Source organism: Dichomitus squalens (genome assembly GCF_000275845.1).
Source record: "Dichomitus squalens LYAD-421 SS1 unplaced genomic scaffold DICSQscaffold_10, whole genome shotgun sequence".
NCBI lineage: Eukaryota > Fungi > Basidiomycota > Agaricomycetes > Polyporales > Polyporaceae > Dichomitus > Dichomitus squalens.
Genome location: NW_006766892.1, coordinates 5,535 through 31,681, shown reverse-complemented (window position 1 = coordinate 31,681; position 26,147 = coordinate 5,535). Strand labels below are relative to the sequence as shown.

Below are 26,147 nucleotides of genomic sequence, written 5' to 3'. Positions count from 1 at the left end.
TCAAATCCAACACATCTTTGCTACGAAACATGTCACATATGTCCACTGTAAGCCTACAAACCCATGTAATCGTGCGGGTTGCCAATTGTAGTGTTCTACAAGCTCTCCTTTGCAGCTCCAATCTACCCACCTCGTCTGTTCCTCCCTCCTACTCAGCAGTGACTACATGGCCCCTAATGCCTTGCAAGACCACAGGGATCATGGAGGTGCGGATTACTCACATAGTCATGGTGTCTGGTGCTCCCCGACGAGGACTTTGAGCTGGCCCAAGAGGGCTGCCACCCGAGCCCACCCTATGGTGGACGTGATTGTCGCTGGACACTCCGCCTTTTGACACAGAGCCCTCGGTAGCGTCTTGTCTTCACCATTCCGACAATTTCCGGGAGAGTACGCCATACCATTCAGCCAACAACGCTGTCCGAGTCGAGTAGGGAGCTGGGAGAGCGGGAATGCCCAGAAGTTGGTGACGTCGAGTTGTCGCAACTTCAATACAATACCGTGCCCTGCGCGTCGTAATCCTGAGCCAGAATACGCAAGAATGAAGTGGTTACATTGAGCTGTCGAGGAGATATCGTCGTCCGAAGTTCCTTTGGGGGCGCTTAGGAGGGGAAAACAGGCAAATGCGCGAGACGCGGCGCGGCGCTCTCACGACAAGCGAGCTGAAACCGGCTGTAATGGCACAACAGAAGGCGTGGACGGCCTCGAGTGGGGTTTCAACAGACATGGTTCCGGGTAGATGGTGTTCGACGATACGGTAGGACAAAACGCGACAGCGAAAACCTTCATACTTGCTCGCTGCATCGTAACTGTGCGACGATGGTACGACGTGTTGGCACCTTGCGATAGGCAGGCTACCAGCTAGATGAAAGTTACTCGCAGCTCGTCCAACCAGAAGCTGGTAGAGTACGTCAGGCCGCCCAGTATCCTCAAGTCGAACAAACATCCATCTTTTAGTGAGCCTTGTGAGAAGACTTGGCCAAAGAAATGACGAGGTCTCCGTCCGAGACGTACAAAGGAGGAGACGATGGTTTGAATACAGTACAAGAGGGCGCTTCGCCTCCCGTTCCACACCACCACGACCTTCCTCTGCTTCCTCTGAGACCCGCGGACCAACATGGCTACGTCGTCAAAGAAGACATACGTGACTGAGACTTCATCCCACAGGGAATACAAGTATTCCCAGGAAATCTCCCAGATGATGTTTGTGTTCGGCGAGGTCCAGGATCCCAACCCCGAGACCGTCAATTTGGTTGAGCACATCGTCCGCAGTCAGCTCATCGAGCTCGTGAGGCTTCATCGTGACTGTGAGCGAGGTTCTTGATTGTCCTGAGTCCGCTTTAGATTGTTCAGGCCCGCTCGTTGGCGACCCGTCGTGGCGCGCGACACGTCTCCGCGGAGGACCTCATCTTCCTCATTCGCCACGACCGAGCCAAGGTCAATCGTCTACGAACATACCTTTCGTGGAAAGACGTGCGGAAGCATGCGAAGGACTCTGAAGGTGGACCTGCTGAAGTTGAACAGCTTGAGGATGGCGCGGATGGTACGTGGTTCAGGAGCTGTCCTCCGCGTCTAGCTACACATTTTGTTCCTTCGGCAACGCAGACAAGCTTACTGCCAAGGCCCAGAAGATCACCATCAAGCTTCCTTGGGAAATCATGACTATCTTCGCGGATGTCTTACCTGTTGATGACGAAGAAGATGAGGACGACATCGAAGCACATGAAGCATCTATCGCGCGATTAAAGGTACGCCTCTCTTCCAACCTCTTCATTTCAGGGTCCGTGTCTTACCTTTCGTATTCTGCTAAAGGAAGCGGACGATGCGACTCGTCAAATGACTCGTGAAGAGTACCAGCACTACTCCGACTGCCGTCAAGCATCCTTCACATACCGCAAAGCGAAACGTTTCAAGGAATTCCTCAACCTCCCTCCCGCACTCGACTTCAAGACTGGGGACGATACTGTCGACATTGTCGGTTTCCTCGCTTTCGAGATGGTCCGCGCTCTGACCATTGCCGGCCTCGAGGTTAAGAAGTCCCTCGAGGATGCGTACGTGCGAGACGCGCCGCATGGTTCCGGATCTTCCCCACTCCTTGGCAAGCGCAAGGCCCACCTCGGGGGCGCAGGCGACGCGAAACGTTTGCGTCTGGAGGAGAGCCCGGAGCACGACGCGGACCAGCCTCTGCCTGTATGTGCGCTGTTCGCGCAGCCGCCGGAGGCAAGGACAGCGCTACGTCCCGAGCATATCCAAGACGCGTTTACGAGGATGCAGGGCGATTGGGAGCAGCGTCGTACAGCGGGCATGCGCAATTTCCGTGGCGGCCTTATCCGGACTACCGTTAGCCTTATCTAGGGCTTCATCTCCCTTGCGGGTTGGGTACTTGCTCCGCCGATCTGTTGTGTACGTGTATTTTGTGCATTGTTGATCCCTCTATGATGTGTACAGGATGGCGTATCATATTGTAGCTGAAATCGTCGATACTCAGCGAATGTGCTCTGTTGACGATATCACAAACCGTTATCTCTCTGTTCAACGATTTGAACGTCGGCTGCAAGGATCATTTGGTGTCGACATGCACGCACCGCCTGTACGTCCTCGCATGTTTTAGCATCACGGAACTCGGTTCACTGACAGTCGCGGCAGACTCACAACGCAAGGTCACGAGCCCTGCGAGCCTGTACCCTCAGGCTTGGTGGGATATCTAGAGGCGGTGTGGTATCGGCATCCATGCCATACCGTATTTTTGTTCTTGCAGGCGTTGTCTCTAGAACAGAGAACGAAAGCGATGGTTCCCGCGAAACTCCAAACTAGGCTCGTTCCTTGGCTGTGCTTCCGATTGGCAGAAGCGCCAGAGTCGATCAAGTGACTGCCGGATGCGATGCATTCGGGCTCCGGGGATGCAATGTGATCGTCGTCGCCACTCTCCCTACGCCCTCATCCTACCTATACCTCTTTGTCCAGCATATGTCGCTCAACGTGTCTTCGCCGTCTCCAACGCCAATCACCGTTCTCGCGCGTCCTAGTCGCATTAACGGCGCTCGCGATCCTGCTCGCTCCTTCCCTGCGCTTCCTGATGACTTACTAGTCTACATCACCCCTTATCTTAGCTACAGCGAGTTGCTCCGTCTCTCGCTGGCATCGAGACACTTGCACTCTATGATGCCCCTCCATCTCGCTCAGTTCGTTTGCAAGAACCCAGAGGACGTGATGAAGCTAGGAGCTTACTTATACTCCGATATCGGCAGCCGCGCTCCGTGTCTACACTCCTTTGCCCTCCACTTGGATCAATACCCACTTCGGTTTGGAAACCTCAGCAGAGATCTTGGGGATGGTATCGTTGATATTGTTGCGGTAACGAAACAGCTCAGATACCTCAGACTCGACTTCAGCGCATCGCCATCAATCCCGAATTGGTTCCACCACCAACCGCGTCTCATCGAAGCTATTGGCAGTCTGCCGTGCCTCACATATATGTACCTGTCGAGACCCCTATGGTCAGACATCGCGAATCCGTCCATCTATTCCAGCTGCCTACGGGAACTGCACCTCGTCGATCGCTATTCCGGGTGGTTTTCGGTTGCAGACTTATCGCAGGCTCTCTCACGCGTGCATACGCTTGAGACTATCGTTTTACAACATGTTTCTTTTCGAGCCACGGACCCATTTGATACGCGCCAACCCAGGCCAGTACACTCCTTGTCCTCTATCCAAACAGTCACGCTAGCTGGGACTGAACTCTCATACACCGTATCTGTCATTCTCCCAACGCTTTTCCCAAGCCTCGACTCTCACCCTCGTCCGGAGCGGCTTCCGCTGGGAGCTCAATGCCCCCAAAGTCGCGGTCGGTTTTCCTTCACTCCACCACATCTCCGTCACATATGCGCCCCAAGACGCTTTCCTGCCATTCGCCGTCAATAGGCTCACTGTCGTTATGGACGACAAGACGGGCTGCCATCGAGTCGGTTGCTTGGTTGCTCCCAGGGTCGGCCTCACTCTGAAGACGCCGCCGTTGCGGTGGCACTACGGCACATATGTCGACGCCAGATACCGATGGCTCGAGCTGGAAAGCGATCGTGTGACCCTCAATGCAGTCATGTCTCAGCTGGTGCGCCTCCTCCGGTTCTGACGCGTAGACCACATTCTCATTCAGAGGTTCCGACATGTTTGGACAGACAGACGCCTTTGCGCACCCTCGTTCGCACTCGCCGCTGGTGTGTCTGTCCGTGCTCGCCCCGCGTTCGAGCCAGCGGTCGCAGGACGACGGTGTGGACGAGGAAGCGCGAGCACGGTTCCTGCGAAGTGCGGCACTTTGCTATCCGGCGTTGAAGTACGTCGCGCTCGCCGCTCCTTATAGGGCTGGGCTGGATCGGGATGTTGACCATGCGGGCGAGCGTGCGCCATGGCGATGGTGGCGCGTTATCCGAAACGAGGCTGGGGCAGCAGAGGAGATACAAGAGTTTCCGGCGTGGGAGGGAGAGCGGGTCAGAGACTACTTGCGCCGCGCCGACGTGGAAGCAGTGGACGCCTTTGCTGATGCGTTGATTCATCCCTTGTCGACTGTTCGGCCACTCACCAGGACGGCAGAGAGGTTCCAGAAGTTGCGGTAGCTTGGTTGGGTTGTTTCGCGACAGTCTGATGTTTCACAGGATCAGCTTCATTGATGCCGCGGGGCGGTTGCCATATACTCATAGATACCATTGCTGTCAGCAACGTACATGTATCGACCAATCTATAATGAACGTCTGCTCCTCATCCATGTCCTCCCGCAGACTCGGGCATGTGTGTATACCGTAGGTACATGAAGGCTTGTGGAGGACCACTTTCGAGTATCCTGTAAGGACAACAGCAGTCATCGTATGACACAACGAGAAGGCTCAACTCGTTCGTCGTTGATCGTGGATATTAAACAGCCGCATGTTTCTTGCTGTTCTTGCTGGCGTAGCCGAGTGAACATCCCAAACAATGTCTGCATCGTCTCTGATCGGCGAATGTAAATCGTCTATGGTGGACCATAAGTGTCATGTCAATCAAGCCTGTTGAACTGCCCGAACGACAGAACACTTCTAAACTGGCCGGCGACTCACCAGAGCGCTGTTCTTGTTTGCGAATTCGGCCAAGGCCGCTTCACCTGGTCGCGCACGGTCGCCTTCCTTCCGTATCGCAACAGTCGTCGAATGTTCTCAACTCGTACAGGGGAGGTAAACTATTCGTAAACATGCGATGTTTCTGGGGGAAAGTCTTTGAAAACCGATGGACGGTTGCGTCCGCAATTCATCGACTTTTCTTCAATCGAACACATCCGAACGCCTGCCGTCATTGAGCGGGTACGTTCGACCGGGTAGATGCAAGCGTCGGATGACCGAATGTTACTGAGTCGCTGCGGAACCCAATCTGTCGTATTCGGATACTTACCGCATCACTCGCATAGAACCCTCCCCCTTCTCGACGGGCGTAGCGCCGTTGCTCCGCATTCCTCGGCTTTTCTCTGTGGCCATGAGCGCCACCGCATCGCTGGCCGCTGGGGGCTTCGAGTGTGAAGTGGAGGGTGAATGACTGCTGTGAAGGAGAGATACATCGGCCTGGGCTACACAGGTTGTGCAAGGAGAGTGAGGAGGTCGCCGAATTGGCGGGGAGGCGAGATGAGTATGAGAATCATGCGGACAACGAATGATTGGGGCCGACAGGACGTCGATACACTTGCAGCGGCAAACGGCTACGAGAGCACGCACTTTGACCGCTCGAAACGATGAGATTGTGGCCAAGGCATGTTGCAAGGAACGCCACGCAGTCAAGGGCTCGTACTCCAGACGCGCGGATGACAACGCGCGGCATGAGTAGGCGTATGCGCGCAAACCCGAGAAGTCCGGGCGGTGTCCTCCACTGAGGTGATTCGGCACATGTTCGGCGGCATGCTGGAGCGGGGGCGCGTAGGCAGCCCGGGGTGCGCTTCATGAGCTCTCTTTCAGCACGCACATTGAAGGCGAGGGCGGCGGAAGCGCGCACCGATCGCTGGACTTGGCGGGGGTACATACGGTCCTGGGTGGCTCCCCTGGTGTGGACGTCGTTCGGGAAACGCCGGGACAGGGCAAGCGAGTAACCAGCCAAAGGAAGCTGGCTGTTCAACATATGACGACGCTTCTGGGTACGTGATATGTGGACGTTGGGTACGTGATATGTGGACGTTGGGAAGACCCGTCGGCTGAGCCGGCGCGTGGGGCGCGCGAGGAGGTGCGGTGGGAGAGTTCGCGACACGCCCACCATCACGTGTGCGCGATGTCTGTTGGCAGTGCGCAAACGGAGCGAGATGAGGGAAGGCCGTGGGTGCAATGCACGCTTCGGTGAGTGCGCAGGGCGTGCCTGGCGGCGCGCACAAGGAGAGTGTGCGCGCGAGCCGGGTCGAAGATGATGCATCCGGTCATTGCTCGAGGTCACCGGGCCCTCGCTAGGGACAGCTTATGCGTACAGTCTGGCAGGTTGTGTTGCGAGAGAAGGGTACCTTCTTGGACAGAATGCGCTGTACGAGGGATGTTGCGCGCGGACGCGACGAGCCAAGCGGAAGCACGGGGCACTAACGCGAAGCCCATCGATGCTCCAGCTGCCATAATCACAGTCGTTACCGCCAGGGGGCAAGCACCACGTAAGTACGTCCGTAGTGTCTTCGCAGTTGACCGAGGACCCGAGTACTGGCGGGCGTGGGTTGGTAGCCACAGCAACGCGCCAACGACGTATCGTTTCGAATGCCGAAAATGACGGTCTGCAACAGTACGCGACGTCCGACGTCAGCTGGCCACATTCCGCTGACCCATCCACGACGCGTACGTGGGGCGGTGTACGCAGTATAGGTGAAAGACATCGCGGAGCAGTCCGCTCCGAGAGTGGACGGACATGCTCGCGCAGCAGCGCAAATCTTGTGGCGGGGGCAGAGCGGGCGAGCCCGGGTGGCTGATGCGGAGGGGTGCGGGGCGCACGGGGCGGGTTCGCGTGTTTGGGATGAAACGTAATAGCAGGCAAGGTTCGTGGGAGAACGCTGGTCATGGAAGGCGCTTTGAGCAGCTCATTAATGTGTTGTGGCGCGCGTGCTGACGGGATGAATGCGCGGGCGAAGCGAAGCGAGAGTTGACGTCGGCCAGACTGTAATACTTATATTGCAGATCCAAGAAGGCACCTCAACGCGCTCGGGCCGTTCTGCGTGGTGGCCACCCAGACGTTCGCGCGGGTTTGGATGCGAGTCGCTCGAGTTGTGGACCCCGCGCGAAAGTCCCATATGGATGCAGCTAGCCAAATGCGCGCGCGTCGGGCTCGATGGCAGCTGTGCGTATGCGTATCGCGGAGGAAAGGGGGGCAATTCGCAAGGCAGGCACGTTACATTGCACGTAGCTAGAAGCATGCAGTTCGAAGAAGCTCAGCGCGGTGCTCGTGGTGCGCGAGAGAAGGTGGAATCGAAGGAGAGAGCGGCCAGGTGACATGGGGCAGGACCGCTGAGGGGCCTCGGACTGGGAGCTGCGGGCAATGAATGGGGAGGGCAGGATCTCGCGAGCGAGGGCGTGTTGGGCGGCAGAGAGCTTCTCGGAGATAGCCAGGGCACGCATGGCGGTTAGGCGGTCACGCAGTGGACGGGCGGAGGGGCATGAGGCACCACGAGGCCTTATAGGACGCGACCTTGGGGGCGCTGGCGCGGTGGGCGGGGCGGCGGTGTTGGTCGGAGAGCGGGGCAGGGCTGAGTGAGCGGAGTGGGATGACCGAGGGCGGGACGAGGGGCGGCGGGGGCGGGGACGGGGGGCGGGGGCGGGGAAGGGACGGGAGGTGAGAAAGATGAGCCGAGCTGGAGCGTCGATCGGTGGTCGTCCTTCATTTCGGTAGAGACAGCTTCCGGCAGAGCAAATGCGGGCGCGATAGGGGGTGAAACGTGGCGACGAGAAGCGGGACCTAATATCGTCGATTGCCGAGGATTGTACGGAAGCGGCGGGGAGGGGCGGCAGGGTGCGCCAGGGACGTCTGAGCAGGTCGGGCGGGGTTGGCGTAGGCGACACTCCGACGTCGGACGCGATGGCTGGGACGGCGAGGGCGAGGACGACGACCAGAGTTTGCCGGCGGGAGATGAGCGCCTAGATTGAGTGCGTCTTCTGGGGGATCTGGCGCCCGCAGACGCAGCCATTCTGGGCACGAGCAGCCCACAGACGCGGCCTCAATCTCCGCTTCAAGTCACGGCGCCTGCGAGACGGTTCGCCCGACAGGCTCTCGTCCTCGACATCCTATCCTCCCCTCCTCCTCCTCCTCCTCCTCCTCCTCCTCCTCCTCTCTCCTTCGCCTCTCGACGCCTCCGTACACCACATTCCTGAGCATGCGTCTCTCCCCCTTATAACTCCCCACTGCTCTTTCCTGTTTCTGCCCGCTACCCTCGCTCGCCAACTCTCGCCTCGCGATCACTAGCTTTTACGTCCTAGCCGACACGAGATGCTGGCTTCCAATGACCCTGACATTCCCTCCGCTCCCCACCCTCATCCCTCCCACTCCTCCTTCGATTCCGAAATTCCTCCCTCTTCCCTTCCCTCTCCCCTCTCCCTTCCCGCAAAGAAGAAACACGTCTGCCACACTTGCCAACGCGCCTTCACCACCTCCGGCCATCTCGCTCGGCACACCAGAATTCACACCGGCGAACGCAACCACAAATGCCCCTTTCCCGGATGCGAGACCCGATGCTCTCGCCAAGACAACCTGCAACAGCAGTCAGTTTCCGTTTTCTTGATTACCCTCCACACGTCTCCTTCCTTTCGATTGGTCATTCCATCCCTCCTTCGCGCCCGTCTTCACTTTTCCGCCATTGCCCAGACGCGTTTCCTTCGTTCCTTCAAAATTTCCTTGTGCTTCCGTCTCTGTCGCGAGCACAACTTAGCTAACGTGCTCTCTTATCCAGCTACCGCATACACCTTTCCCCTGGCTCCCGAAGGAACTCAGGCTCGGCCACCCGAGCCGCCATGAATCGTGCTAGCGCCAATGACCGCTCCCGCTCCAGGAAGCGCTCAAAGCAGGACTCTCCCTCTCCTCCCCCTCCCGTTCCCTCTCCTCCACTCGACCCCCCTCCTCTCGCGCAGGCTTACCCCACCTTACCCGCAGGCGTCCCGGAGCCTCCAGACACGCCCCCACCGCTCGCGCAAGCCTATCCCACCCTACCGCCCCCCACAGCGCCCGCTTACCCCCAACAGTCCCTCTCCGCGGCCGCAGCTAGCCGATCATCCAGGTCGACGCCAGAAGCAGCCTACTATTCGCCCGTTTCATACGCTCATCCTTCCTTGGCTTCTGCTCCTTCCTCGTCTCACGCTTCATATCATGAAGATGTCCCCTACCCACCATCTTCTCAGGGTAGTCGCGCCTCTTCATTTGGGCGTCCCGGAGACGATCCTCGTTGGCCGTACCACCACCAAGGCGAACAGTCCTACTCGGCCTCCGAGTCCGACCGCTACTCCCCTATTTCTCCCGTGGCCAACTCGAATGGCCATTACCCAGAACCGGCCTCGCCCGTCGAGAGCCTCAACAGTCATCATCGTGCCAACGGCCAAGCGCCTGGACACGTCCAGATGTCCCCTCACGATTCTGTCTCGTACTTCAACCACTATCACCAGTCGGCGCCGAGACAGTCTCAGCCGAACACCGCTGGGCCCACGAGCGCGAGCCCTCTCTCCATCTCCCAACAACCAACCTCGTCTCATAGACACTCGATAGCGCACATATCAAACCCAATCCGGCAACACTCGCCCACTTCCACAAACTCCGCGTCGCCCGTGGTGAGCACCCCGCCCACTCCCGGATACGGGTACTTGCCGACAGGAATGGGTGCCTATGCCGAGTCCCCACCTGGGTCGCTCAGTCCGGCCACTCCCGCTCCGCCTCAACAGCACCCATCTGCCGTCGTGCCTGTCTACAACTCGTACGAGTCCAGCTCGCTTGCGTCGGCAGGGTACTCTCAGCCGCCGCCGGGGCAGGTCCAGCACGTCCAATCGCAACATCCTCAGCAGCAGCAGCAGATGTACGACAGGACGCTCCCTGCCCTCACGGCCACCCACGCGCGCGAGCCGCAGTCGACGCTCCCCCACACTCACTTCAATTACGCGCCGCAAACCACGTATCAGAGCGGCTCCATGGGTTCTTCTAACCGCTACAACTCGGAGCGTCCCATTCTGGCGCCGATCGTGGACTCTCGCGTCTTGCGCGGTGATGCTTCCGCCGCCGCAGGCTTGCGCTACGCGTCTGCGTCGTCTCCGCAACCCCAGCCGTTGGCGCAGCCGCAAGCTCAGCAACAGCCTCCGATGCAGTCGCTAGCCAACGCAGGCCGAGGATCCGGCTCGACCGCGCACCATGCGTTCTCCTACCCGCCGCACTCGCAACAGATTCAGACTCCTGTCCCTCAGTCGTCGCACGCCCACGCCACTGCTTCTGAGACTTCATACACGTCTGCGGCTGCGTATGACCACACCTCTTCCTCGACGGTCCCAACCCCAGTGTCGAGCCACGGGCATGGCCATTCGCACTCGCCCTCTCACAGCAACGGCCACCTGACGCATCCAACGCACCCGTCTTCGGCGTCGTCTTCGACGCAGGAGTACTACTATCATGCCGTGCCCACGCACCCCCACGGGCAGAGGGAGCCCTCGCCGGAAGGGGCCGAGGTCGATCCCGCAGCGGATCAGTACTTGGAGCTCCATCAGCCGCAACCGCAGCGCGCGGCGCTGCCCGCGCACGCGAGCCATCAGTACATCCAGCCTCAGCCCGCTGCGCCGGGCGCGATGATGGCGGGTCATACCCATCACGGACACGGGCACGGGCATCACCATGTCCCGCACCACCCTGTGTGGAGGAGCGTGGACGACTATCGCGGGAGGCTCGTGCAGTGAGCGATGGGCTGTGAGCTGTCGGTGCGCCTCGCTCTTGGGCGGGCGACGAGACCTGTCGCGCGTTCTGCTCTCCCGTCTGGTGTACCCTCGTCGGTGCCCGACTTTCGCTTCCGCTTTCGTTGTCATCCGTATATTCTTTTGCATGTGGTTCTGGCTGTATCGATCCGTTCATCATCATCACTCCGCCTTTCATACTCGAGCCTCACGTTCCGTGCCGCCGTTCATATCTCTCCACCGTCGCTCAATGCTGTCCATGTCCAAAATCATCGTACTTGCACATCTCTCGCATATACTCTTCATATAGTCGACCCACCACGCTATTATCTCCACCACACCATGCACTTCCCCCATCCGTCACGTTGCTGTCTACTAAGTACTATAGTACTCTGAGTTCCTGCCCGGGCACGCGCGTGCGCCGCCGCCCGTGTGCGGGATATTTATATCTGTTCGTTGTACAGGCGTCCACCCACTGTCCTCATGCCATGTTTGATATCATCGACCATCTCCATAAGTATCCACGTACATCATGTTCTATAGTAATCTCCCGGTCTCCGTGTCCCGTCATGACTCGCCTCCTCGACTCTCCTCCGCCCCTGGCTCTCTACTATCGTACTGCTTCCGCTCGCTAGTGTATCGCCCTGCTACTGCTGCCAGGTTCTGGTTCGGCTCTGTGTCCCGCTCGGACTCGTACATACCAGTGTCTTGTATATATCCCCCCCTCCGGTTTCGGTCCTCGTCTGGAGCGTCCATATCGTATCTACTGCTGCCTGTGCCCCGTGTATCGCGTACTTTCTTGGTACCTCTCCTCATCGTAGAGCATCATCGTTGATTATAATACACATCCGTCGGCGTTCCCGGTTTGGGTTTGGGAACGAGGTGATTGTCAAATGTCTTTTGCAAATCGTCTTGTCGACGAAGATTGAGTATTGTTGAACAATTGCTACCGCCAGTGATTCGGATGTCGAGAATGTATGTCCTTGGTGCGGGTATGTTCCTGGGGTGGCGAGGGAGAATGGTATAAGCGGTGAACTTGGATGACTGCCATATATGGAAGGTGAGATTGGTGATCTAAGCGGAAATTTATGCGCCACACCAGATCGATACTTGGGCACGGCCTCTCCTCTACTGCCCTCTTCCCACTTCTTCCTTTCTCTTCCCTGATCACGACTATAGAGCACAATGGCCCCATCAGCTTCAAAACAGAAGCGACTCGCCGAGAAGGCGGCGAAGCAGTCCGCAAAAGTAAAGGGCACCGACGCGTCCACCAGCACCTCGACCCCCACCGGTTCCGTCAATGGCGGTAGTTCGGTCAACACCCCACTCACGAGCATGTCTGCTGCGACGAGCCAAGAGGACCTGAGTGCGATGGCGAAGCTGCAGATTGCAACTGATCGGTGCGTGCTCTCGTGGGCGAGGCCCGAGGGAGATCAGTGTGCGCTGACCTCATAGGGACATGTAGGAGTGCTGCAGGAGTGCTCGTATCGGACCCCAAGGGCCGCGATATCAAAATCGATTCGTACACGCTGTCCTTCCACGGACGCTTGCTCATCGAGGGTGCGGAGGTCTCTCTGAACTATGGGCAACGGTATGGGCTTTTGGGCGAGAACGGATCCGGCAAGGTGCGTGCGCACGGCTTGTACATTCACGTACCCGTATCCTGATGATGCTCATCTTACCGCTGGTCCCCTCTGCCCTTGCATATCAACATCGGGTCTGCAGTCGACATTCCTACAATCCATCGCTGACCGTGACATCGAGATCCCCGAACACATTGACATCTACCTCGTCCGTGGCGAGGCAGAGCCTTCGGAGGTGAACGCGGTCGATTACATCGTCCAGTCGGCGAAGGACAAGGTCGCAAAGCTCGAGCAACGCATCGAGGAGCTCTCCGTCGCGGACGACATCGACGAAGTCCAGCTCGACCATCTGTACGAGGAGCTCGAGGAGATGGATCCCTCCACATTCGAGGCCAAGGCCGGTTCCATCCTTCACGGTCTTGGATTCTCGCAGCAGATGATGGCGAAGCCGACGAAGGACATGTCTGGCGGTTGGAGGATGCGTGTCGCGCTCGCGCGTGCGCTGTTCGTCAAGCCGCACCTGCTGCTGCTGGACGAGCCGACGAATCACTTGGATCTGGAGGCGGTGGTGTGGCTTGAGGCATACCTGTCGATGTACAACCACATCCTCGTCATCACCTCGCACTCGCAGGACTTCATGGACACCGTGTGCACGAACATCATGGACCTCACGACCAAGAAGAAGCTCGTGTACTACGGCGGTAACTACTCGACGTACGTGCGGACGAAGCAGGAGAACGAGGTGAACCAGATGAAGGCGTACAACAAGCAGCAGGAGGAGATCGCGCACATCAAGAAGTACGTTTTCCTTTCCTGTTCCTTTCGTTTGACGTCGGCTAGGCCCTGCCCAGCGCGTTCCTGGCTGGCTGAGTTGAGATCCGAGCTGACCTTGTGATCTTAGGTTCATCGCGTCCGCGGGAACGTACGCGAATCTCGTCAAGCAGGCGAAGTCGAAGCAGAAGATCATCGACAAGATGGAGGCGGCGGGCTTGGTAGAGAAGATTGAGATCCCGAAGCCGCTCCGGTTCAACTTCGAGGACGTCTCGAAGCTGCCTCCGCCCATCCTTGCGTTCAACGACGTCGCGTTCTCCTACTCTGGCAAGCCCGAGGACTATCTGTACAAGAACCTCTCGTTCGGTATCGAGTACGTCTCTTCACGAACACTATCCGTCCGCCGCATGTGGGTGAGACGCTGACTTTCTTACTCTCAGCATGGACTCGCGCATCGCCATTGTCGGCCAGAACGGTACGGGCAAGTCGACCCTGCTGAACCTCATCACGGGCGCGCTGCAGCCGACCGAGGGCACGATCTCGCGGCACGTCGGCCTCAAGCTCGCCAAGTACTCACAGCATTCAGCCGACCAACTCCCGTACGAGAAGAGCCCTATCGAGCACCTCCAATCGCTCTATCACGAAAAGTTTCCTGACAAGGACATGCAGGCGTGGCGTGCTCAGCTTGGGCGGTTTGGTCTCTCAGGGTCGCACCAGACCTCGGCGATCAAGCAACTTTCGGACGGTTTGCGGAACCGGTACGTTGGCGTTTGTGATGCCCCACTCGAGTTGAGCACGTTGTTGGAGGCGGTTCGGCTGACCTGGCGCGTTTGTGCATGTAGGGTCGTGTTCGCGCAGCTTGCGATGGAGCACCCGCACATCCTCCTGCTTGACGAGCCGACGAACCACTTGGACATGGCTTCGATTGACGCGTTAGCGCGGGCCATTAAGGAGTACGAGGGCGGTGTTGTCATCGTTTCACATGACTTCCGTACGTTCTTTCCTTCCATTCCTTTGTCTCATCTGTCAAAGAACCCCCCGCGGTCGCGGCCGCGGCCTCTGCTGCCCGCATGCCTGTGCGGCGCTGGACAAATTTTACGAGTTCCGCGAGCTCCTACGGTATATAGCCAGGCTACGAGGCCAGGCTTCTACTGTCACTTCTGCTTCTGCTTCTCCCGATGGCTCGATCCGGCCGCCGCTTTCGCTTTACGTCTGAATACCCTACTCATGAGATAGGGACGGCTGGCTAACGTGTGTGTTTGGCGTTTCGCGTTCGCCTGCTTCTTGCATACAGGGCTCATTTCTCAAGTCGCCGAAGAGCTGTGGGAAGTGAAGGACAGGAAGATCAAGAATTTGACGAAGGAGGACATCACGATCGTCGATTACAAGAATATGCTCGTGAAGAACAGTACGTCGACCGCCACACCTTCCGTTTGGCCTTCTACCCACCTCGCCCGCGGCATGCTGATCATGTTTCGCTCTGCGTTTTCATAGGTCACGCTGCGCTCGAGAAGGCGAAGCTGTTCAGCAAGACAACGAGCAAGACGAAGGGCGTATAGATGCCTGTCCCATCGCTGCGGCCGTGGATGACCCTGGCCGTTTGTGTATCTGTGACGACTGTATGACGAGCAGCATCCGACACGAACTTTGTAGCAGCAGCATCTGTTTTCGTAGCACATAGCAATAGCTTCCTTCCTCTTCACCGTTGATCGTTAGATCGCATCTCAGCCTCGTTCCCTGCGTCCGGATGAGAAGGATGTACGTACACGTTGTATTCACACTAGCAATACCATCTAGACCGTATACTATCGCGTTGCTCATATACATCGGATTGCCAGCGAGTGACTTGCTACTTACAACACAGTACAACAAGCCGCAAAGGGTGGAGGACGGTCTGCCGCTGCTCAAATCACCTGAGAATGCAAGGTTGGAGGATAAAGGGCAGTGTGCGTCTGTCCAGCAATCATTTACATCCATCAAGCAGTTCCAACATGTACTCAAGGCCTACCTTGAGGCGTGGCCTCGCGGGGCAACGAACGGCATCGAGAAAGAAAGAAAGAAAGGGGCAGTGGCAGTCGAGGCGGTTCCATGTCTCCGAATCAGGGTAAGGTTTGGAGGCTCACATTCAGCTAAGCTGCAATGGTGTGGACTCAAGAGACTGGGTACACATAGACAACAGATCAGACTTGTTCATTGACCCAATACTTTCCAGATGAAGATAGATACAAGGACACTGATTGAACTCCCACCTCAACGGGAGCATTGTGGCGGGAAAGAAGTCCCCTGAGTTGTTTTTAACCTCGGAGCCGGGCGCGCAGGATAGGAATGTTGTGACGAGGTTGGCCAAGAGTTCGAGAGACAAGTCGGTGACTGCCGTCTCAGCCCGAACTCATCGTCACGCGGCGCAATATGGGGGCGCCCTCTGGTTACGAATAGACGACAACTGCGCCATTCTATGTTAGCAGTTAGCCTAATTAGTAGAAATTGCTGATAGGCCCATCTGGAGCTTACAATCCGAGCAGGGCCCTTCAAACGCCCGAGGACCACTCCGACAAGCAGCCCTCAGGAGGTAGGCGCCTGGTATAAGCGGTTATCGATGAAGGTCGTCTCGAGAGGTAGCATGTTGTAGCAGGTAAATGTGGCGGAGCCGCAGCCGGCACATGCCAGACATCACCTTCCTCGAGGAAATCGGGTCCACCAAGGCACGATCTTCGGGGTGAAAGAACTCCACAACAGGACGTGAGAGTCGCGCGATCGGATAGGGCTACAACAAAGTACAACAGCACCAGCGAACAAGGAAGAACAGCAACTATAACAGGCACAAACAACGTCGGGCTTCCTCTATCGATCCTCTGGAGATTCTGGAGAGCAGACCGCGTGGTCGTATGTCATAGGTCATAGGAAGTAGTCAGCCGGAGGACGTTTCGCAGGTATCGATCGAACATCCTGTGGGAATTACCCAAGATTTGCTTGGTTTGAGACAGAGACGGAAATTCCGACAGACCAAGCAGGACATACCGAGGGCGCGTGTGAAAAGACCTTGTACTCTTGCCCGAGATACTCGTCGAGCTCGAGTATAGAGGCGACATTGCCGCACCTGTGCGCGAAGATGACGCTACTTCAGTGGCCACATGTCAGATAGGATAGAGGTTCACGTACCGATAGCAGTAATTTGGCGCACTCCAGACGGTGACGATCGTCTTGTCAAACATGAGCTTGTATCCCTCCATCGCAAGCTGGTGCGCTCGCGCAATGAGGTCGATGCCGTTGCGATGTGCGAACATTTTGGTAATGTCGGCACCGAACAGGAACCCGGCCCCACGAGGGGAGAGTCCCCACCCGATGATATCTACACGAGCAACATTCAGCCCTGACTCGATCAGGGCCCCGCAGAGTCTAGCGAGATGCAGATACAAGTATGCAGGGACGGGGACGGGCACGGGAAGAGGGAAACACAGCGCGCACCGTCAGGGTCTGACCATAATAGGTCGCACATTGCACCATCATGTGGCACCTCCTGCTTCCGGTCGATCGTGCGTATCTGCCCATACAACTTGAGGCAATGATGGTAGACAGATAACGTAACACATATCGTACCTGGTCGATGCTTTGCAGGCTTGGACTGAGCCCTCCATGTACACAGAAAACCCTCCCATCCACGATAGCTCCTAGCGCGAGGTAGTCGAATATCTCACAGCACCACCTCCATACATTGCTGCTCCCGTATTTCCTCTGGCACTCGTCGTAGAAGCCGTACACTTGCGTGATTTGTCGCGATTCATGGTTACCACGTATTAGGGTCATGCGTTCAGGATAGCGGACTTTTAGGGCGAGAAGAAGGAGGAAAGTCTCGACGCTGTAGAAGCCGCGGTCGACGAAGTCGCCTGGGGCGCTGATTAGCATAGAAACGCGCACTATGCAATAGAGACGTACCCATGAAGAGATAATTTGTCTCCGGGCACGGTCCGCCGACTTTGAAGAGCTCCATCATATCCCAGAACTGCCCGTGTATGTCCCCGCATATCTCGAACCCTATGTCATTCTCCGCGTTCGTCCTGGCACACGACCAGTTTGGGGGCTACTCACTGTGACTGGGGAGTCGACCACCTGCACATTTGCCTCCTCAATGAGAATTTCGCGCGCCTTGAGACAGAGCCGTTTGACTTGTTCTTCGGAGATGGGCTCGCAGCGGAGGAGCTGCTCGATTTGTCTGACGCGCGTCAAGGACTGAGTGGAACGGGATGGGCTTGCAGACGACGGGGACGAACTTGTCTAAATCACTTGGCATCCCGATAACAAGAAAGAGGGAGCGGGATGGGGAGTGGTGGGGGAACTGTGCACGATGACGGGCGAGAATAAGAGCAGCGCGTCTGTAGGCGCCCTATGCTTGTTAACGACCCGTCACTACAACCGCCCTTTGGTTCACCAATCGTTCAAAAGCAGGCTACGTTTCGACCGCCCCCAAGGCGGTCCAAGCCGAAAGCAAGATGCGTACACAACCTCAGCCATACTCTTTGACGTCGCGTGCGTAACCTGTCGGACGATGCCTCAAGGCTTTTGGATTGGATGCTTGAAGCAGCACGCGCGTACAATTACTCTGATTCCTTCTCGTCTATCTCCCATTCTCGGTTGCTGCCAGCTGGTATCCCAGTACGCTCGATGTCAAGGTATCCGGAAGGTGCGACAAGCAATCACGAATCATGAGGATACTGAACCTGACGGCGGAAGGTCCAGTAAATCAAGATCGTCGTTCGAGTTAGACTGCTCCTGGGGGAGCGGGTCGGCGATGCCGGAGGTTATGGTCGCAGGAACCTCCGGCTTCAGAGAGTTTCCGATCCCTGGGAAGGGTACTTTGACGATAAGCGAGTACTATGCCTACGGGTCAGGCAACGAAGTGCTCGAGAGGTAAAGTAGAGCACATACGCTACACTCGATGTTGGCCACTACAGAGGACGGCGGGCAGTTCAGCCGGAACGTCGACTGATACGTGGCTCGCTGGACCCACGAGCCTTTCTCCTCGCCGTGTTCGGACGCCTCCTTCTCCTTTTCGTGCTTGTCATCAGCCGGTACACTTGCTAGCGGCACCCAGTTCTTGTCGGGGATGTCGGATTCGACGGCTACTTGATTCGTTTCTTCCTTCTTGTCGCCGAGAATAGTCATAACGTCATTGTTTGCTTTCCCAGTGGACAGCCGAGCACGCAGCTTCAGGAAGCAATGCAGGACGAAATCAATCTCTTGGGCCTTGCGTGGAACTGGCGGGAAAACTGGCTTGCTGCTATGTTCACTGGCATGGGCACGAGAGAGCGGCGGGGTAGAGGTCGTTACAGTGATAGAGTAAGGTATATCCGAGAAGAGGGGCAGAACTGGTATATCCGGGAGGGCGAGCTGAAATCGACCACATGAGTGCGGTACTAGTGTCGAAGGTGGGATAGGTCAACGGACCTCGACGTGCACTCTTGAGTATTCTCCCCAAAGGCCCTTACGGATCATATCCTCTTTCACGAACGTCTTCCATCCCTGAGCAGCGCTTTCTTTCCTTACAGACGTACCCAACTCGTCTCTCGGCAGTATCGGGAGCGGGACCTGATGACGCTTGTTGAGTTGTCTATTGCGCACGCCAACCGCAGTAATCGAGTATCGAATGTGTGTGTTCAAACTTCAGACGAGCCGTCAGCGATTTGTAACTGAAGGACGGAGGCAGTTGTTCCGGCAGCGTGAAGCGGAAAGGAACCCGGACGACGTCTGTATCCGACTGAAGGGATGCGCCACCTAGAGACCATACGGGCGCATCTTCATGAATAAGCTTGATCGTCTCTGTAACCGTGTTCTGATCCAAAGCAATCCACCTGAGTATTTGGCATTACGCATTTCAATGCAACTAGGGACGCACATACTACAAAAATAAATAGACGTACGTGTAGGATGTTCCGCAAAGTTTGACCAGGACCTTCCCGATGTTGTTTTCTCGCAGTTGACGGAGGTAAATCTCAACTTCCCCTTCAATTGGACTGCCTGCGGTATATATCGCCGGCGGGATGTGAACTGCGAAGGCCTCAGGAGGGCTGGTGTTTGAGAACATGACTCGTCAGAGGATTTCACTGTATCTATAACGCTCGTGCGTAGATATACAAACCTGCTACCTTCCGGGACTTATCGGATGGAGCGATTATGATTATTCAGCCTGATCCGAAACGCCTTCGTCGCCGACGTGCAAGGACAGTGAATGCTAGTCAACTGCGCAATACAGAAAAACATCATCCCACATGCGTACCCACCTGCGCATGCTGCGCTTGTTGAAAACGAACCACACAAGGCAGGTCACGCTGGCGGGTGTGCTGCGCAGAATAGAGAGAAGGACCTAGCAATCCTCTCAGGATGTCGATGGGTGGCATGCCGGGCCTGGGACAATCTCGCCGTCCCCGACAAGGAAGGTTGGGAGTCCAAGCGGAGCCAGAAGGGGCCTTTGGACCAGGATGCCGTGGAACGTGGCTGGGCAACAGTGTTACCACTCATTTGCGGCATTCAATTGTACTACAGAAGGCTTCGCTTTGGGCGCAGTCCTGGAACGAAAGAATATCGAACTGTTGATACAAAGCATCATACGAGAGAAGACATTACACACAGTCTGCCGCAGTAGGAACGAGCACGAACTCAGAAAAAGCATACGCTAGCCATCATTCCTTCTCATCCAGATTGCCCCAATCACGATCGTTGACGTCCCAGTAGGATCTGCAATGGCGGAAGTGAGATGACCGGCGTTGCCGATCGAAGTAACCAATGACGTACGGCGGAAGGTCAAGCAAAGGTGGTGGGGGCGGCGTATCCCCGTCGGTGTGTGTTGCGCCTGGTTGATCGAGCGACATCGGCGCGTCAATCCCCGACGTGATAGACATGGGCACTCGGAGCTTTAAGTTGTTGCCAAGTCCAGGGAATGGTACCTGTAGACACAGGTAATGCTGGAAAGTGTATCATTAGCATGCACGACCAACCCGGAACATATCCAGATTCACCTCGCTGTGTATGAGGCGAGAAACAAACGAGGGTGGGACAGTGAGTCGCATTTTTGCGGAGAACTTGATCTTCTGCACCCAGACACCCCTCTCTTCTGGACCGCCCGCCTCCTTCTTCTCCTCCCGAGTCCTAAGCGGGGTCCATACCCTTTCATACGTCTCTACCGTTACCTTCGTCTTGGATGCGTTCGTCCCCTCGCCCAGGATATACGTGATGTCCGAGTCCGCCATCGCGGTGAACTGTCTCGCACGAAGCAAGATACGGCCACATAGCTTGAGGTTATTGTCGGTGGGATTGGAGGGTGGGGAAGGAAAGATCGGTTTGTCCTCGGGCTGAGCGGCTGCTTTCGCTGCTGTGAGCGGGGCTGTAGTTGTGATGATCTTCACTTGGTAAGGGATGTCACAGAAAAGAGGTAGCTCTTGAATATCCGGCAGAGAGAACTGTTGTTTCCAGAGCATTCAGCCTGAACGAACTAGGAACCACGTATCAGAGATCAAGGCACACGCACCTCCACTCTAGCAGTCGCATAATCTCCCCAGAGCCCTCTTCTGATCTTCTCCTCTACATACACAGTCCTGAATCCAGAAGACGGTATCGCTTGTCGCACCTGCATCCCATGAACGTCCCTCGGGAGAACTACCAGCGGAACACGTATCCGGCGGTTCATTTGGAACGTCCCTGAACGCACTCCGACCACGGTGACCGAGTATAGCACAGACGCAGACTTTTGAAATCCTGAGTACTGAAATGATGGAGGAAGCATATCGGGGAGCCGGAAGCGAAACGGGAGACGGAGGATATCCGAGCCCGGTGCTGGATATTCGCCGCCGTGCGACCAGAGGGAAAGGTTGCTGAAGACGAGAGGGTGTACCTCTCGGAGGGTCGTCTTATCGCGTGTGATCATCCTACATACGATAGGAGTCACCGTTGGACTTCCGAACCAAAGGCAAGCCCCAGTAACAAATATGCAGGACGTACGTTTGAGCGAAGCCCCTGAGTTTGACATGGACCTCCTGAATCTTGTCCTGTGTTGACTGTCGAAAGTCCACCAATACTTCCCCTTCCACCTGGCTGCCAGAGGAATAGATAGTCGATGGAATGACGAGACTGATAGCTTGGGTAGACGGGGACATGTTGGCCAAGGTCGGCTTAAAGTGCTTGAATGTAGCACGTAGGCGGCTGGGATGACCAAGAAGCAGAATATGAGGAAGGTGAGGACGACTACGGGTCTCCACCCGACAGATGGCACTGGGCTCGATCGAGATGACAAGAGGTAGCTAAGAGGCCGCGAATTGTACACGCTTCAGGCTGCGTCCGGCCTATTCCCTCGGAAGGCAATCTCGGCGTGGGACCAGTGTCGCGAACAACCCTCCAAATACACATAACAGAGTAGTAAGCCAGAGAGATAGCCGAAGTAACCGTAGGTCAAGACGGCTGGTGCACAAGGCAGGATGCCAGTGAGAGAGGATACAGTGGTTTGTGGTACACCCAGGACCCGTTCACGAGCAGGTCGACAATATAGTTTGTCCGAGACATCTCCGCGATTTGGCGCTCGACGTGACGAGTCTGGGCCACACTCAATCGATGATGAGTCGCATCATCATATGTTCGTTCGCCTGAATCAATGACCATGCAGGTGTACCCCACGTACATGAGCAAATGCAGTTGCTTATACGATCAGAAAGTCGACGGAGTGCACATACGAGGTAGAGGATCTTACCGAACACGACAAGGTTGCGAAGGCCATCCATGAGCTCTTCGACGCCTATAGAGTATGGCGATAAGGATATGAATGTAAGTCGTGGGGGGTATCATCAAACTGGCTTCGATAGCGAGCAAGAGACTTGACACCACTGCCTAAGAAATCGACCTTCTTATCAATGGACTTATGTATCGACCCTGGGCTACTTAAGGCCCATACTGAACATGTAAAGCTCAGTAACGGGGGTCCGTTACTTTGGGCTGTCCTAGGTGAGTCACACGCCTTCGTAACCAGGGCCCAGCATGAGTCGACTATGGATGCAGTGCAATACCGCCCATTCTCCTCTGAACTCATCGGAATTGCCACCTTGGCTATGCGAAAACATCGACGATGAATCGGTGTTATAGACGCCATCTCGCTATCTAAGTAGTAACTCGCGACTCTGGCGGTGGTATTTCCACCTGAGGCAAGAGAAACAGGAGGTGAAAAGAGAATCTCTTGTCCAGAGCTCCCATCTCGTTGATAGCACACTTACATCTGATACTCCACCACCATCAAGGGAGAAATATGAGACGTGGATGCACGAGGCCCACGGACGAGGGAGGAACATTCACTAGTAGCGGGCTCGGGGGCGGGTGCGAAGAGCGACATTGCATGTTCCTTGGGATGTGTATCTGTGGGTGGTAAGTTGAGCTTTTCGTGATTCGATATAAGAGATACACGATTGGTAGACCTGATCCCGAAGCAGTGACCATGAATACGCTGCATAGTATACCCCTGCTTAGAAAATCCGGCACTATTTCGAAACAGGTCCGATCAACAACGACAGAGTCTAGGGCGACGTCGGCGTGCTGTCATGCTCTTGGCAGCATTCGAAGTTGCAAGGGGAGGCAGGATATTGTTAGTACGTTCGGTATCATCTCCTTGCAACCGCTGTGGGACCGGTCGTTGCCAGTGCACTGGACGGACCGTCAGCGCCCGAAGAAAGTAATTTAGGATGACATTCAACGAACCAGCGGGGCGTGACTCCTGGACAAATGAGTCCCCCGAGGATCTTCACCGCAACGATGGATATCGCTGTTCCCTAGAAGAGGAGGGGGTCAGTAGCCTTCGGTGGCCACCGGCAGTGGGCTCCAGTAGAGATCGAGAATAACGGGCGCCACTGGCAGGGAGATGGGCGATGGACTGATGCCACCGGGGGTCAAGCTTTCAAGCGTGAGAGAGTCTATAATTTCCCTACCAATTGCATGTCATGACTTCAGGCATTGTAAAGATCACTAAAGCGAGAAATCTGGAAGCTGAAACAGAGAGAAAGCTTGAGCCATCAGGAGGAGTCACCGCTGCCGACTTATGGGGTCCTGGGGTCAAGTACATCTTTGTGAATCCCAGGCATCATCGCCTGGCGCTTGTTTTAGTGCGATGCAAACAGGCTGGTCGTCCTCTCCCACTCATCTTCTCGAGTCTGCGCCTTATCGGTCGATCTTGTCGGTTGAGCTAGAAGTTGTCGACATACTGGCATGCTTTTCCCGCATTATGCAAGACTTCGTTCAGGCTGCCTGGGGTCATAGTACTCCCATCGACGCCTACCGAACCATCCGTGTGATCTGAAGTATGCAAAGGCCCAGATGATCTGCCAATCCTCTTACTTCTGTGCCCTACTTCTCTGTCAAGTGGTGAGAGCATGGTCAGGGCACAGTCCAAACATACCCGAGATCGGCCATAGAGCGCCCCCGATCACTTTCTCGACCGCGGGTACGTAGTACTACCCTAGGCCGGGCATGAAGTCGTAGTGATGCCCCTTCCTTCTGTTCCTTCTAACCCAAACCTTTTTATTTCATGCAGACCTCCTCTAAAACACTGCGTGACTAGGGCCTTTCCTCACTAGCTCCTACTGCTACGATATCCCTGTCTCCCCATGACATCCCAGTTCCTCGTTGTGGACACAGAACCTGCGGTACAATATCCGACTAAATGGGACCACATGGAGACGGCAGGCCCCGACTGGCCGGGCCACGTAAGACAGGGTGCTGGTGTCGCAGGCATGAATGCCATCTTCAGCTTCACAGGTGAGTTTGGATCTTGGTAGATTGGGCGTCCACTAATTGAGTCTCGTATGTTTATCAGGCACCGGGATTCAAGTTGTGGGGACTCTGGAGCGCTCTGACAAATACGGCCAGCCCACAACGTCTTACGCCATCGACGGGGAGACCGTAGGCACCTACACAGCGCCATTCACGCCGGACTTGCACACGGGCTGGAACACGACGTTCTTCTCGAAACGTGATCTCTCTCCTGAAACTCATGAAGTAGTCGTTACGAACACCAATGGCACAAGCCCAAACGTCTTTTGGCTAGACTATTTTCTTGTGGACGTTGATCAGGCTTCTCCTAACAATCCTCCTACGTCTGCTCCTCCACCGACATCGGTACCGACGTCAACATCAACATCAGTATCAACACCAACATCGACACCTGATACGTCAATCTCTCCGGTCAACTCAGTCGTCACTGTTGCAACTACGAGGGTCTCCACTTTCGCAACTACATTGGCCTCGACGGCAGTGGTCACTGCGTCGTCACCGCCGTTGTCGAGCACACTGAGCCAAGGGAGCCTCACCATGGCAGCGACTGATGCTACTACAACCAATGGTTCAACCTCGACTGCAGCTGGCGCGGGCCGTACTCGTGGACACCCAGATTATCTTGCCACTGTGGTTGGAGCGGTTGGAGGCGTGATACTGTTAACATTACTTGTGGCTTTGTTCTCCTTGTGGAGGCGACGCAAACAGAGATCACAAGATGGTTTGTGTGTCTTACCATCAGGATATGTTCATGGGCTGAACATCTCCTTAGACATAGACCCGTTCCCCTTATCAAATGGCAGGCAGACTTCGTATAGCGACACACAGGCGTCCCAGAGCACCCCAACGAGAGCCGCCGACATCTCCGCGAAGGCGCCGACTTCGACTACGGCCCTGCTCTTTCCTACCACGGTCGCACGGACCCCAGGATTCAGTTCGAACCACTCGTCGTCCAACGATGTCTCTGCTGTCGCCACGGACAGTCTTCCAGCTGCATTAGTGTGGCCCTCAAACCACTCTACGATGTCCCCACGCTGTCGTTCTGCCGTTGATGGGGATCTACAAGACTCTATCTACACCACCCCTTCCACTCAGCCACCAACGTTCCACTCCAAATCCGACATAGACATCGGATACAGTCATGTCTTGCTGTCGCCCCAACCAGTTTCAGGTTACGCCCCCTCGGAATCTTCCGCTCCTGCTGTGGCCGACAGCGTTGTTACGGGTCAAGTCAACGGTCATGACTTTTAGACGACGGATGACCGGTCACTGTGTGACCCGGTCATGACCGCCGGTCAAAAGTTAGCACGTGAGATCTCCGGCATGTCCGAGTGTGCGTCTGACGGCAGGCCATGGCTCTCGGATAGGCCAAACGCATCGTGGCCGCGAGGAGGTACAATAAGGGCTGATGAGACTATTGCATACTCATCCCTGTCCTTGAATTTAAATGACCTACTACCCCATAATACGCCATATCTGAGCTGCGAACCGACAAAGAGCTTGCCGACGGATAGATCAAAAATCAACTCATAGGGAACGGAACTCGACTTGGATATGAAGGCCGACGAGAGAACTAGCTGTATATGACAAACGAGCTGCAGTTTCTAGCCAGCAAGAGGAGTCTGAGTCAGAGGAACAGTTGCCCAGCGGCCTACTGTTGGTTGCCACCGTGACAGCTGATCGTTCAGTACTTCGTTAGTCATGGCAACTGAGATGTTGTTGAGGGTCTGAATACAGCATTAGCCACGCTCGATTTACATTATCACTGGTGCTCGCTCCAAACGGAAGGTTCTGTAGGCAGGCGAACGACGCTGGTCTGGAGGGACATCCGGTCAAGTTGACCAGGGTTGCATACGGGAAACCAGGTTCGTCATCGGTGCTCCCAGGCGGCGCCGTCTTGCTAGTGCATGGAGGTAGTCAGGGGGGTGAGGGAATAGCGAGTGCGGGAGGAAGCTGCACGCTCACAATATTATTTGTCCGGTAGAAGAGTCGAAAAATGCTTCAGTCCGAATAGTTTCTACCGCTGACGGAGTTGAAGTATTTGATACTTCCAGCCTCTGTTGTCTCCAGCTCACATTATCTGACACCTTCCGCTCACTCTCCCCTCGAAAAATGC

General features: G+C 56.0%; 11 protein-coding genes across 11 annotated transcripts in view; 5 read left to right on the top strand and 6 right to left on the bottom strand.

Moving 5' to 3' along the window:
- The first annotated feature begins 1,089 nt into the window (after positions 1–1,089).
- Positions 1,090–3,762, top strand: DICSQDRAFT_154563 (TFIID-18kDa-domain-containing protein). The gene is made up of 5 exons (XM_007364786.1): positions 1,090–1,285; positions 1,342–1,540; positions 1,603–1,745; positions 1,810–2,587; positions 2,644–3,762. The coding sequence occupies exons 1-4, from the start codon at positions 1,115–1,117 to the stop codon at positions 2,350–2,352; spliced, it is 1,056 nt and encodes a 351-aa protein (XP_007364848.1). The 5' UTR covers positions 1,090–1,114; the 3' UTR covers positions 2,353–2,587; positions 2,644–3,762.
- Positions 3,763–6,952: 3,190 nt separating this feature from the next.
- Positions 6,953–7,501, bottom strand: DICSQDRAFT_154562 (uncharacterized protein). The gene has a single exon (XM_007364785.1). The coding sequence runs from the start codon at positions 7,385–7,387 to the stop codon at positions 7,058–7,060; it is 330 nt and encodes a 109-aa protein (XP_007364847.1). The 5' UTR covers positions 7,388–7,501; the 3' UTR covers positions 6,953–7,057.
- Positions 7,502–7,645: 144 nt separating this feature from the next.
- On the bottom strand, positions 7,646–8,155 carry DICSQDRAFT_169163 (uncharacterized protein; the record flags this gene model as incomplete). The annotated part of the gene is made up of 1 exon (XM_007364784.1): positions 7,646–8,155. One exon carries the CDS (start codon positions 8,153–8,155, stop codon positions 7,646–7,648), a length of 510 nt encoding a protein of 169 aa, XP_007364846.1.
- A 416-nt stretch (positions 8,156–8,571) lies between these two features.
- Positions 8,572–8,724, top strand: DICSQDRAFT_15457 (uncharacterized protein; the record flags this gene model as incomplete). The annotated part of the gene is made up of 1 exon (XM_007364783.1): positions 8,572–8,724. A coding segment is annotated over one exon (153 nt), but the record flags the coding sequence as incomplete, so codon positions are not given.
- Positions 8,725–8,975: 251 nt separating this feature from the next.
- On the top strand, positions 8,976–11,604 carry DICSQDRAFT_180030 (uncharacterized protein; the record flags this gene model as incomplete). Its single annotated transcript, XM_007364782.1, has 1 exon — positions 8,976–11,604. One exon carries the CDS (start codon positions 8,976–8,978, stop codon positions 10,887–10,889), a length of 1,914 nt encoding a protein of 637 aa, XP_007364844.1. The 3' UTR covers positions 10,890–11,604.
- Positions 11,605–12,014: 410 nt separating this feature from the next.
- On the top strand, positions 12,015–15,057 carry DICSQDRAFT_161039 (P-loop containing nucleoside triphosphate hydrolase protein). The gene is made up of 9 exons (XM_007364781.1): positions 12,015–12,283; positions 12,349–12,508; positions 12,609–13,264; positions 13,368–13,610; positions 13,678–13,995; positions 14,080–14,228; positions 14,270–14,356; positions 14,532–14,645; positions 14,732–15,057. The coding sequence occupies exons 1-9, from the start codon at positions 12,069–12,071 to the stop codon at positions 14,794–14,796; spliced, it is 2,007 nt and encodes a 668-aa protein (XP_007364843.1). The 5' UTR covers positions 12,015–12,068; the 3' UTR covers positions 14,797–15,057.
- An 896-nt stretch (positions 15,058–15,953) lies between these two features.
- Positions 15,954–17,525, bottom strand: DICSQDRAFT_180028 (serine/threonine protein phosphatase; the record flags this gene model as incomplete). Its single annotated transcript, XM_007364780.1, has 8 exons — positions 15,954–16,183; positions 16,256–16,334; positions 16,397–16,586; positions 16,703–16,778; positions 16,835–17,121; positions 17,171–17,261; positions 17,324–17,447; positions 17,506–17,525. The coding sequence occupies 8 exons, from the start codon at positions 17,523–17,525 to the stop codon at positions 16,133–16,135; spliced, it is 918 nt and encodes a 305-aa protein (XP_007364842.1). The 3' UTR covers positions 15,954–16,132.
- Positions 17,526–17,566: 41 nt separating this feature from the next.
- Positions 17,567–19,426, bottom strand: DICSQDRAFT_135721 (uncharacterized protein). Its single transcript, XM_007364779.1, has 5 exons — positions 19,371–19,426; positions 19,153–19,299; positions 18,680–19,083; positions 18,161–18,622; positions 17,567–18,106 (listed from the first exon to the last, which is right to left on the bottom strand). The coding sequence occupies exons 3-5, from the start codon at positions 18,725–18,727 to the stop codon at positions 17,936–17,938; spliced, it is 681 nt and encodes a 226-aa protein (XP_007364841.1). The 5' UTR covers positions 18,728–19,083; positions 19,153–19,299; positions 19,371–19,426; the 3' UTR covers positions 17,567–17,935.
- A 372-nt stretch (positions 19,427–19,798) lies between these two features.
- On the bottom strand, positions 19,799–21,419 carry DICSQDRAFT_135720 (uncharacterized protein). The gene is made up of 4 exons (XM_007364778.1): positions 21,227–21,419; positions 20,757–21,153; positions 20,024–20,688; positions 19,799–19,966 (listed from the first exon to the last, which is right to left on the bottom strand). The coding sequence occupies exons 1-3, from the start codon at positions 21,379–21,381 to the stop codon at positions 20,209–20,211; spliced, it is 1,032 nt and encodes a 343-aa protein (XP_007364840.1). The 5' UTR covers positions 21,382–21,419; the 3' UTR covers positions 19,799–19,966; positions 20,024–20,208.
- Positions 21,420–21,825: 406 nt separating this feature from the next.
- DICSQDRAFT_58684 (uncharacterized protein) lies at positions 21,826–22,023 on the bottom strand (the record flags this gene model as incomplete). Its single annotated transcript, XM_007364777.1, has 1 exon — positions 21,826–22,023. A coding segment is annotated over one exon (198 nt), but the record flags the coding sequence as incomplete, so codon positions are not given.
- A 1,842-nt stretch (positions 22,024–23,865) lies between these two features.
- The window catches only part of DICSQDRAFT_146415 (uncharacterized protein), a gene marked incomplete at both ends in the record, with an annotated part of 3,323 nt that continues 1,041 nt past the window's right edge, over positions 23,866–26,147 (top strand). Inside the window, 4 exons of the mRNA XM_007364776.1 lie at positions 23,866–24,016; positions 24,075–24,384; positions 24,544–24,752; positions 24,804–25,202. Coding sequence (XP_007364838.1) covers positions 23,866–24,016; positions 24,075–24,384; positions 24,544–24,752; positions 24,804–25,202 — 1,069 coding nt within the window. The remainder of the gene's footprint in view (positions 24,017–24,074; positions 24,385–24,543; positions 24,753–24,803; positions 25,203–26,147) is intronic.

Bases quoted from the DNA above. Each gene is read 5' to 3' on its own strand.
- DICSQDRAFT_154563 (XM_007364786.1), top strand. From the start codon at position 1,115: ATGGCTACGTCGTCAAAGAAGACATACGTGACTGAGACTTCATCCCAC. The intron at 1,286-1,341 runs GTGAGGCTTCAT...AGTCCGCTTTAG, and splicing joins GCAGTCAGCTCATCGAGCTC to ATTGTTCAGGCCCGCTCGTT. The intron at 1,541-1,602 runs GTACGTGGTTCA...TCGGCAACGCAG, and splicing joins GCTTGAGGATGGCGCGGATG to ACAAGCTTACTGCCAAGGCC.
- DICSQDRAFT_154562 (XM_007364785.1), bottom strand. From the start codon at position 7,387: ATGCTTCTAGCTACGTGCAATGTAACGTGCCTGCCTTGCGAATTGCCC.
- DICSQDRAFT_161039 (XM_007364781.1), top strand. From the start codon at position 12,069: ATGGCCCCATCAGCTTCAAAACAGAAGCGACTCGCCGAGAAGGCGGCG. The intron at 12,509-12,608 runs GTGCGTGCGCAC...TCGGGTCTGCAG, and splicing joins GCGAGAACGGATCCGGCAAG to TCGACATTCCTACAATCCAT. The intron at 14,229-14,269 runs GTACGTTCTTTC...CATCTGTCAAAG, and splicing joins CATCGTTTCACATGACTTCC to AACCCCCCGCGGTCGCGGCC.
- DICSQDRAFT_135721 (XM_007364779.1), bottom strand. From the start codon at position 18,727: ATGATCCGTAAGGGCCTTTGGGGAGAATACTCAAGAGTGCACGTCGAG. The intron at 18,623-18,679 runs GTCCGTTGACCT...GGTCGATTTCAG, and splicing joins ACTCAAGAGTGCACGTCGAG to CTCGCCCTCCCGGATATACC. The intron at 18,107-18,160 runs GTATGTGCTCTA...CCGTAGGCATAG, and splicing joins TGGCCAACATCGAGTGTAGC to TACTCGCTTATCGTCAAAGT.
- DICSQDRAFT_135720 (XM_007364778.1), bottom strand. From the start codon at position 21,381: ATGTCCCCGTCTACCCAAGCTATCAGTCTCGTCATTCCATCGACTATC. The intron at 21,154-21,226 runs GTACGTCCTGCA...TATCGTATGTAG, and splicing joins CTCAGGGGCTTCGCTCAAAC to GATGATCACACGCGATAAGA. The intron at 20,689-20,756 runs GTGCGTGTGCCT...TGGAAACAACAG, and splicing joins ATGCGACTGCTAGAGTGGAG to TTCTCTCTGCCGGATATTCA.